At 34.2% G+C, this 11,309-nt stretch overlaps 1 protein-coding gene across 1 annotated transcript; it reads left to right on the forward strand.

The window, feature by feature from the left end:
- Nucleotides 1–1,345: 1,345 nt before the first annotated feature.
- LOC131045000 (putative leucine-rich repeat receptor-like serine/threonine-protein kinase At2g14440) lies at nt 1,346–8,106 on the forward strand. Its single transcript, XM_059215871.1, has 15 exons — nt 1,346–1,916; nt 4,625–5,152; nt 5,328–5,463; nt 5,551–5,623; nt 5,699–5,766; nt 5,876–5,947; nt 6,089–6,157; nt 6,386–6,399; nt 6,494–6,508; nt 6,711–6,859; nt 7,037–7,160; nt 7,240–7,308; nt 7,402–7,588; nt 7,672–7,780; nt 7,858–8,106. The coding sequence occupies exons 1-15, from the start codon at nt 1,346–1,348 to the stop codon at nt 8,104–8,106; spliced, it is 2,433 nt and encodes an 810-aa protein (XP_059071854.1).
- The last annotated feature ends 3,203 nt before the right edge of the window (nt 8,107–11,309 follow it).

Below are 11,309 nucleotides of genomic sequence, written 5' to 3' on the forward strand. Positions count from 1 at the left end.
TTTCCCTTTTATGTTTGTTAATTTCAAATTAGTTGGCCTTTGGTCCTACTTTGTGCAGCGTCATCTTTTGAGGACTTTCTGAAAAGGTATTATCATTGGAAATCCGACGGTCAGATCTAATTCTATGGTCACTGGAATTTGTAGTGGTGGTGTTGGTGGTTCTTTTAGGATCCTTTTAGTTTTTGTTACTATCTTGGTGGGCCTAAGGCCTGATCTTTGTATTTCTGTGATTTCTTGAATAAATCTTTACTCCTTTTTTTCAAAAAAATATATTTAAATTAAATTATATTATTGTTAGTGTATTATGTTGATATTATATTATTTTATTATAATTAATATATTATTGTATTTTATTAATGTTATTATCAATATTATTTGTAATGTTTTAACTATGACTAATTATCTATGAATATATAAATTGGAGAACGCTTGGAGGAAACCCTTCGACCTGCGTTGTCCCTGGTCCTAGAGGTAGGCCTTCTACCACCATTGTCCCTAGTCCTAAAGGTTGCCCTTCGGCCTGCGTTGTCCCTGGTCATGGAGGTCCTAGAGGTGGCCCTTCGGCCTGCGTTGTCCCTGGAGGTAGCCCTTGTGCTGTTAGTGGGGTTGTTAACAGTTCGTATGTGGATCGATTGGTTAAGGAGACTCGGTCGTTCCCTGTTTGTCGCTTCATTGTTGTTAACTTGGATGATGAAATGATTAATGAAATAGATCTAGTGGCCTCTAATCTATCTTCTCATGTGGTTATCTATCGATTTAAAGGCTTTTGGCCTAGTCTTTGAAGGCTTTATGATTGGGTCTCTAAACAATGGGAGCCCCTTATTTCAGACTTGGTGCAGATTTTTCCTTTGGCCAAGGGTTTCTTTGTTGCTAAGTTTGAAAATGTAGCTGACAGAAAGATTATTCTTTGCAATCATTGTTTTATTTGGGAGAACCATTACCATGGCATGAGGACTTTGTTCCTTTGTCTGAATGCTTTTGTAAGATGTCAATCTGGGTTAGACTCCCTAACTTCCCTCTTCACTTTTGGGTGGATCCACTTCTTGAGGTAGTGGGGGATGCTTTGGGAGATTTTTTGATGATAGATGATGAGTCCTCTGATATCCTTCATTCTATCTACGCTCGTATCTTGGTGGACATTGATGCTTCTAAGGGGTTGCTTGGGGAGATTAAACTATCGACTCCCAACGGTTTCTAGATCCAACCTCTAGATTATGAAGGCATTCCCTTCAGATGCAAAAGGTGCTTCAAGATAGGTTATGTAGTGGCTAAATGTGATTTACACAAATTTAAAGCAAAGAAGCCTCCGTCTTGGTGGATTGGGGCTTCCTCCCACCATTACACAATGTTAAAGGGCTCTTCTCAGATGGGTACGGGGCCTGATATTTCTCCTAAAAATGTTGTTGAAGATTCTCCTCCTACCTCTAGTGAGATGGTTCGTTTGAATCCAATCAACGGTTCGGAGTTGTCAAATGTTGTTGGATATGCCCTTGTTGTTGGTTTTGACAGGTCAGAGGGTGTTGTTCATGTGTCTAGGGAGGTTGTTGGAGTGGTCCATGTGCCTGTTATTTTTTCCAGGGGTGTTTCTGACCCAGGTTCTTCTATGCCCGCTGGAGCTTCGTTGCTTGCTGGCTATCCCTTAGTCGGTGGTTCAGAGGTGTCAAATGTTGTTGGATCTGCCCTTGTTGCTGGTTTTGATAGGTTTGAGGGTGTTGTTCATGTGTCAAGGGAGGTTGTTGGAGTGGTCTATGTGCCTATTGTTGTTTCTAGGGGTGTTTCTGGCCCAAGTCCTGCTCTGCCTGTTGGAGCTTCGTTGCTTGTTGGCTATCCCTCAACTGCTGATTTTCCTGTGTTAAATTCATTGGAGTGGAAAGATGAGGTTGCTAAAGTTGAAGATGGTTGGATAACGGTAAAAGGTAAATGGTCTAAGAGGTCCTCGCCTGCTTTTGACATGAACCTTCGATCCCACATGAAGGGTCCCAAAGGGAAATCCTAAGTGTGGGGGTCATCTTAACCCTTGTGGGTAGTTGTGCTCTATTTGTTTTGGGGTGCCTGTAGTTCCTCAGGCAGCTTGTCTCTTTGGGGTTTATACCCTTTCTTTATCTGGTAGGCTTGTTGGTTTTCTATGTCTATTCTTTTTCACAACTTCGTTGTTGGAAGCTGTTGGGTCAGTTGTGCTGGTTTTTTGTTGTGGTTTTCATTTTTAATATCTTTGCACAACTTGCTTTGTTGGGATCTAGATCCTAGTACAATCTTTTGAATTTCGGGTCCCTTCAAAATCTATTTTCCCTTATTCAAAAACATTTATTTATTTTTTTACAAATATAAAATTTTAAATAACAAATTTTTATTTTTACTTTCAATCTAGAAACCCTACCTCCATATTTTTATTATAATATAATTATTTATTTTGTTATTTTTATATATTAAATTTAAAGAAAAGAAAAAAGAAAAAAGAAAAAAAATTATTTTCTACCAAACCTAGTTGATAAACGCCTCCAACAAATTTTATATAGTTTGACAAAATATATATATAATTTCTCATCTTGAATTCTTTTAAAAATATATTTTTATTAAATTCACATATTACTTTACTTGTATTACCTGTTAAAGATGTTAAAGCAGAAATATAAAATGGAGTGAATAAGCCCTCACAGTAGCTCTGAATAGATCATGTCACCCCGAGCCCGAGGTACAATAGAAATGGTCCAACTAAACCGAAACGGAATTTAAAGTTGGGTCCACATAAGACAGCATACACTAAGTCAATGCTTAGTGTGTGTTGTTTAAGGCTGGCCATTTTTGGCGACATTTCAGGAGAGAAAATCAATGGCGATTATTTAGGAGAGGAAGTCAATTAATGGTGGAATTTTAGTTACTTGTTAAATACGGGAAATCAGCAGAGTAACATATGTATTCCTTTTTCTCCTTTCTTTGATGACATTTTTTCATTTTTAAATGTAATATTTCTCTACTTATTCAATCAAATAGCTGTCAACGAGTTAAAATAAACATTTATTTTCATGGATGAGCATGGATCTTCGATGTCAAATCTTTTCATTTTAGAAACGTTAAATCTTTTCCCCAAAGAAAAAAAATTTCACGTTGGATGATTGAAAATAAAATATAATATATTCTGCGTAATTCTTGGAAAATGATATAGTTCTCCCTTGCACATTGACATGAACAACGGATGGAATATTTTCTTTAGGACCCAGTGTAAGCAATAAAAAACCCAACTTTTATAATATAACTCAAAATGTCGATGCCCCACCTTAGTATGCATGAGAGTTGCTGGCTATTAGAAATTAGGATCTAAGGATACTAATCATTATAAACAAGATTATAAAGTAAATGAAATATGAAACATACATGCAAAATGTACACATTACACAAGATATACATGGGAAAACCCTTTCGGGTAAAAAACCCCATAAAGCATCATTTAATTAAAACACTTACAAATATAGTCTATAATAAAATAGACATGAACCTGGGGACACTCCTCTAATACTTCCACATGGCCAATAATACCTCATGTGCATAGTGATACAACTCACCATAAAGCTCCAAATTCACACACCTCTCAAATGAGAGAGAACCTCCTTAAATATAGGAGGAAGGGTGACTTCACTAGTCACACCTTTTCAATAACCCCCACTCATAAATAATTAATAGTCTAATAGTTATTAGATTATAATTATTTCAAATGGGATATGCTTATAAAGCATATAATATATAAGGTTTTATAACCTTATATTAGAACATTATATATAAATTTTATAAGAATGTGATCCCTAATAACATTATGTTCTAACACTAGCACTCTTTCTCATTGATTCGCTTCCTGCTTGCAATCTCCATTGATCATCATGAAGTTCAAAAGTTTAACCTTGTTAGCGCTCACTGTTTTCATTGGATTATTCAGTTCCTGCACACTCGGAGATCCAGATGGTAGGTTGTATATATATTATTTCAATAAAATTTTACTGTGATTGCAAAACAAGGTCTGTAGTTTTTGCTCTTGCATTTTATGAAGGATTTCTAAGTATTAATTGTGGCGCTTCACATAATGACACGAATGGAGAGCTCGACTGGATTACAGATTCCTTGTTCATCAAATTCAGAAACACCTCCATTATGCCTCCATTCACTCTTATCAATACCCCCTACCAATATCAGTCAATGGCCTATTTTACAAATATGGAGGCAAATAAATATTGCTACTTACTGCCCGTGAGGTCTCATCTACAATATCTAGTAAGGGTCAGTTTTATTTTGAAAGGATTTGACGATCTTCGTTTAGCAAGCACCTTCGATTTGTATATAGAGGGAATCAAGTGGGCAAAAGTGAACCTGACGAATTTGCAAATGTATCGCCCTATCTTTTACGAAATCGTCCTTACCCCCAAAAGGGATAGTATGAGTTTATGCCTGGCTAGAAATTCAGAGACGCAAGAAAGTTATTATGTTTTCATTTCAACCATTGAGTTAAGGCCACTACAATCTGCAATGTATAAAACTTTCACTGATTTCAACTACAGCGCTTTGCTTCCCTTCTATCGTATCAGTTTTGGCAACTATCATGAGATAAGGTAAGCTTAACAACAATTTTGTTTGGCAGTTACTTTTGAATCTGTTCTGTCCACTTTATCTAATGCAATGTCGTCGTCGTGGTACAGGTTTCCCGACGACCAGTATGATCGCCTGTGGGAACCTCTTCAGGTCACGTTCAGAACACATATGAGCACAAATGACTCCTTTTTTGGGAGCATAAGAAACCAGCCACCTGTATCTGTACTAAAGACTGCTATTACGTCCTTTTTAGGGGAAGATCAGTTGCTTGTTTCGAGCTGGCATATTCTTCCCCAGGGCATTTATTATTTTGCTGTTTACTTGTGCAACATCAATAAGACAAGTCTTTCAGGGAATAACACATTTCAGATCTTCATTGGCAATGTTCAAATTGCAGAAATAGTCGTTCCTGAGTATATGTACTGTTTGTCACCAGAAAGTCGTCTAGAGTTTAGCACAACTGAGTCTATAGACATAAGAATACGTTCACAAGTAGGATCCCACATGAGGCCGTTCATAAATGCAGCTGAGGCATATCAAATAGTAAAAATCACCAATATGACACACGCCGGAGATGGTACGTTTATTTCTCCATCTGCTTCATTATATTTAGCTTATTACCTAACAGGGATATGCTAGTTTCTGCTTGCCTCATTATACCATATTATTTTTATCATATTTTTATACTACATTGTTTCCCAACAATTTCTCCTAGAAATATCGCCTAATGTTTTAGTAAACATGTGACACAGTACTCGCAATTAGAAAAATAGCAGATACAGTGAATGTTCCAGATGATTGGACAACAGGAGATCCATGTTTACCTTCAGGTTTACCATTAACCAGTGTTATATGCAATGAGGAAGATCCTCCACGAGTGATTATTGTGTAAAATTCTTTCCTTAAAAATCATAGGAGTTCATTAAAACTTTTAGCAATGAATACATTAGCCCACATAACTTCAACTCTTTTCAGGAATTTAACAAACAAAGGTCTCACTGGCAACATACCTCCAAGCATAGCCAACTTAACAGCATTAAAACAGTTGGTAAGACAAACTTTCAAAAAAATTAGACATTCTATTTCGCAAATAAGTGACTAATAAGTTATATTATTTTTTTAGCTGTTAGGCAACAATAATTTTTCAGGTTTTATTCCAGACCTCAGCACACTGATGAACCTTACGTCATTGTAAGAAATCTTTCACTATCTTCTATCAAAATCCTTATACTTATATACACAGTTGAATGAGAAAGGCTGTTTATATGTGTTGATATTTGATTTCCTTGGCATGCTGAAGGCAACTGCAAAATAATCAACTGACTGGAGATATTCCGAGTTCATTAGAGAAGCTTCCCATGTTAAATGAGCTGTATATTCACTCATAACTTCTTTATCTTTTCTTAGAACTATTTTATTTATGTTTCGATACTTTAGTTAAAGGTAATATTTAATTAATCAATTTTGTTTCGATACTTTAGTTAAAGGTAATTAATCAGTTTATGTTGTTTAGGTTTTTGCAGAACAACAAATTAGATGGAGATGTGCCACCTGGTTTAGTTAAGCCTGGTTTAAAACTCCAGTATGAGGACATCCTTTCTTGTCTTATTGCCTTGTATAACAAAAGGATAATTATTCAAATAATTTTTATGCTTTAACCTTTGGTATCTTAGTTCTTAGTTGTTTATATTAGATAAACAGATAAAAGTATATTAAATTAGAAATTGAAATAATTTTATTAAGATTTCTAAATAACAATAATTTATTTGTCTTAATGTTTGACATTTTAATTGTTCGGTCTGCACTGCAGAGTTCTTCCTCAAAGTAAGTTTCTACAGGACAAGAAAAACAAAGAAAAAGGTAGGATTATAGGACCCGCTATTGGCTGTTCGGTTCTGTTAATCTTTTTGATATTCAGGATTTATCAATGGAGGTGCAAATATAATCAAGGATGTCTCACCATAAACAGTTCTACTATGCAACCTCAGCATTCATGTACAGGTCTTTTTTGAATCCTTGTCACTTGAAAACGGTTTATTTAAAATTAAGAATTATTATTTTAGATCTTGTATCTCGTATCTTTTAAGTATTCAGTCATGTTGGAAACCTTTGTTCTATCTTCTCTTTCGAAACAGATAAAGATGATCCAAATGAATTTCAAAAAGTGGTGGTAGAATATAGTGAAGAAGATATTAAAGCAGCTACAAACAACTATTCTACGATCATTGGTAAGGGAGGCTTTGGCACTGTGTTTTATGGTCAACTATCAGGAAACGATGTTGCAGTGAAGATACTTTCAACTGATTCATGTCAAGGAAAACAAGAATTTTGAAATGACGTTCTTCCTTTCTTCAAAAATATTGAATGCATCATTTAAGACAAGAATTTTATTTACCCCTCGTACTCCTATTTCATCACAAGTTGCCTTTTTAACACACGGTGCTTTTGTTCTTGGCTCCAGGTAACTCTCCTTTCAAGGGTACACCACAAGAATCTTGTAAATCTTCTTGGGTATTGTAGACAGCCTATAGTTGCCTTAGTACACAAATTTATGGAATATGGAACATTGACGAACCATATACACGGTATAGTTTATTTCATGGTGGTCTCAATAAAATTAATGTAAACAAATTTTAACAAAAAGACTTACTATTCTATTTACAGGCTCTGCTAAACGAGAGAGACCACTTGATTGGCAAACTAGGATTAATATTGCTCTACAAGCTGCTGAGGGTAAATTGTACAAGTCATAGGTTTCAGTTTTTTAAATGTTTATTGTATGTAAAATTACTTCTACACATTACAAATTTCTTACGTGGTTTGCAGGTTTGCTATACCTTCATGAGGGTTGTAGCCCTCCTATCATACACAGAGATGTTAAATGCACTAATATACTTTTGGATAAAAATATGTCTGCCAAGATTACTGACTTTGGTTTATCAAAGCTACTGCAAAACTCTCGAAGCCATGTAACAACAGAAGTCAAGGGCACCCTCGGCTATCTTGATCCCGAGTATTTTCATACTTCACAATTATAGTATCTTTTTAACATTTATCAAATAATTTACAGTACACTAATTTTCAAACTTGATGCAGATATTATGGAATGTCGTCATTAAATGAAAAGAGTGATGTCTATAGTTTTGGTGTAGTTTTATTGGAGATTATTTCTGGAGTACCACCCAAGGAGGGAATTGTTGAATCGGTAAACATTTAAAATATAATCTATTTTATTTTTATCATTAATAATAATATGGAATTCTCATTTTCTTCATTATACAGGCTAAAAGGTTGCTTTCATGTGGGGGAATAGCATACATGATGGATTCTTTGTTGGGTGGCCGATATAGTTTAGAATCTGCATGGAGAGTTGCAGAGGTTGCGTACAATTGTGTGGAACCAAGACCAGTAAATAGACCCACTATGAATACTGTTGTGAAAGAGCTAGCAGAAGCGAAGGCACTTGTATCACATGATGGCATTAAACCTACATCTTTAAAAGTACTTGATGACGTGCCTGAAGCTCGCTAGCCATACCATTGTGAATCTGCTTCACTAGTTGAAACATGCCCACATAGCAGTGTATATCTTTTCAAATGTGAACATTCTAGTAATTATCACATTAAGTGGTTAAGGATAAGCTAATGAAGATCCAAAACATAATATTATTTAACTTAATCTTCAATATAGTATTAAGTGGTTATAGTTATTTAAATTGTTGGGTTCTTCTTATATTTAAAGAAAAAGTGATAGTATATTTAAATCTATAATATTAGAGTACTTAATTTGAATGATTTTCTAGTGTATAATGTTCATATTTTTCTAATATCTTATTATCATATTAGATTTCAGATTTCAATTGTTCATCCATTAAATCTAAGTTATTCTTAAAGCCGTTTCCAAGAATCAATCAATTGGATGCAATTAAATGCTACCTATTTTGGTACTTAGACAATTTAATCCTGCAAAAGAATATCATTGACACATCGAAGAGTAATTCAATGGTATTGGGTACAATTTTGTTTCTTTTTAAATAGACTTTTTATCTAATATTGATGCTTTATTTTAGCTATAAATTTAAATAGGTTGTTTTAAAATTAACAAGTTTTGATGTATATGTATCCAAATTGATATTGCATAAAAGAAATTTCTTTGTTAGGCAGTGTTGTTTATTACACATGTTCCAAGACCATGAAGAGATCAAACCCACCACCCAAACAAAGAAAAAAATAGTATAAGTAAAAAATTGTCTAAAGAAACATACACTACCTTTAAATGAGTTCAAGAGCCAAGGATACAAAACCTATGATTTAGAGGAGCACAAACACTACACCCACAATCTAAATTTAAACTAGAATAAGATATTTAGACATTCTTAATATTGATGAATTAAATACCACTCTTGATAGGATGAAATGCTAGCATTATCACATGAACTCATCAACTCTTATCGCGAGGGTTTGTAAAAACCCTTTCACACCTTAAAAAACCAAAATATTGACCTACCTCCTTAACCTATACTGTCAGCCTTAATTCTATCCTTCACAATATGGACATTAGAACCAACACCCTTAACTCAAAGCCAAGGGAGAAGAACTTAGATTGTACTAGAAAAACCATATCAACGAAATCCTCCATACCAGTATTGCTCATATAAATTAACATTTAAAAAAATTAAAATTAAATTAAAATGATTTTATACATATTTTCTAAATTAGTATAAAATTCATATTTTGTCAAATATTTTTAAATGAGTTATGTGATAAAAATTGTGATTTTATCAAATAGCTTTGAACAAATCAATTTGTGAAAAAAGTACGGCTCTATCAAATAGATTTGAACCAATTATTGTTAAATAAACTATAATTCTTTCAACTATCTTTGAACAAATTAATATGGGAAAAAATGTTGCTCTATCAACTACCTTTGAACAAGTTAATTTGTGAAAAAATTCACAATCCTATCAATTATATTTGAGCAAGTTAATGTGAGAGAAAATGGCATTCTATCAAATACCTAGTTAACAAGAAAATAGGATGCTTATCTAACTTCAACTCCACCCTACAAATTAACACTAATTCATTTATTTTTCTTCTTGTGTGAAAGTCATTTTAAATTGAATAATCTTACATTTACATAATTTATTTTGAATGTTCAATGCTCCACATCTCCTTCGCACCTTACAAATTAAAAATACCCTTTATTTGTGAATTTTAACATTTTTTGTTAACCACTCCTCATCTTTGTTGAACCTACATGTTTCAAGGAACTATCTAATCATATTCCTTTAAACAAAGTTAGAGTTTAAAGAGTTCTAATTCTCATTGCAATCTCCAAACCATGGTTTCTCACTCTATGTATTCTTAAGAACCATGTGTATTATTTGTTTGGGCTTTCAACTTATAAAAAGTCATTTATTTGTTTGGGATTTCAACTTATAAAAAGTCATAGCATGTGATGGTTAAACATTCAAATAATTTTTTCACTTTTTCATTTTATTTTATAAATGATCATTTTTGTGCATTTGCTCTAGTTCTTGTAGTTCTTTATTTTCTTTCACATGTTAATGTGTTCTATTCACCTTTTTTGAAAATTTTAATTGTTTTTCTTATTTATTTTGTTCAAAGCACAAATCTTCTAGTAATTTATTATTTTCAACATTGGTTGCAAGCCAATCCTTAATCTCCACTACTTATTCAATATAGGATTTTTTAAACCAAGAATTAATAAATAGTTTATACATGGCATAACCTCATCTTCTATCTCTACATAAACATGAGAGTTTCATAGTTTTCTAGGAAAAGAAAATAAATTGCATGATGTAACTCAAATTTTGTCCTTTATGTATAATGGTGGACCATGAAAATACAAAATTTATTTGATACTTCAATCCCAAAATTTTACCTAATTTCAAAATGGCGCACTTTCCAGGAGCAGGTTCATGTTTGAATTTGAATGACTCTAGTTGTGGGAGTCCAGGAGATTCCCCTATGACTCGCCCCACAAAATCAGTCCCTGATCATTTGGATGGGGCCTCAAATGATACATGGGATGGTGGTACCATGCAAAATGTTGCCAATGGTAAATCTATCATTTCCGACAAACCTGGTGAGGTTGAGGGCCCAAATAATAAGATTCCCTTTGTGGAATGCAACAAGAAATGGGCTTCTTCTTTTGCAACTAAGCCTAAGGGTAAGGCCATTTCACCGGTACTGCATAAATTTGACCAGGATTCTGGCACTTGCTCCATCTTTATCTCGGACTATATTGTGGATCAGAATATGGCAAACATGAACTTAGTCTTGGTTGGAAAAATTTTTGGACCACGCCCTAATATTGAGGTTGTTAGATCCTGGGTGTCTAGGAAATAGAAAGGTAAGGGTCAAATTGATGTTGTGGCTATGGCTGGTGGCTTCTTGTCCTTTTCATCTGCCTATGAAGAAGACTTTTGATCTATTTTGTTGGGAGGTCCCTCGATGCTAGGCAAAGCCTCACTGAACCTTAAAAAGTGGGAACCAAGTTTTAATCCTAAAGATTGGGATTGTAATGGAGCCCCTATCTGGGTCAGACTGCCAGGTTTACCCATGGAATTCTAGGGAGAAGAAATATTTGTGGATATTACAACCTATTTTGGTGAGCTAATCTCAGTCGACCCAATGACTGCAACTAAAAGACATCTGGTTTATGCCAGACTGTGTGTCAATGTTAAATAGTCTACAAACCTACCTTCTGAG

The sequence above is a fragment of the Cryptomeria japonica genome, unplaced genomic scaffold, assembly GCF_030272615.1.
Source record: "Cryptomeria japonica unplaced genomic scaffold, Sugi_1.0 HiC_scaffold_317, whole genome shotgun sequence".
NCBI lineage: Eukaryota > Viridiplantae > Streptophyta > Pinopsida > Cupressales > Cupressaceae > Cryptomeria > Cryptomeria japonica.

Excerpts from the sequence above, each read along its gene's own strand:
- LOC131045000 (XM_059215871.1), top strand. The coding sequence starts at position 1,346 with ATGTTAAAGGGCTCTTCTCAGATGGGTACGGGGCCTGATATTTCTCCT. Across the intron at positions 5,153-5,327 it reads TATGACACACGCCGGAGATG|TACTCGCAATTAGAAAAATA; the intron begins GTACGTTTATTT and ends CATGTGACACAG. Across the intron at positions 5,464-5,550 it reads CCTCCACGAGTGATTATTGT|GAATTTAACAAACAAAGGTC; the intron begins GTAAAATTCTTT and ends AACTCTTTTCAG.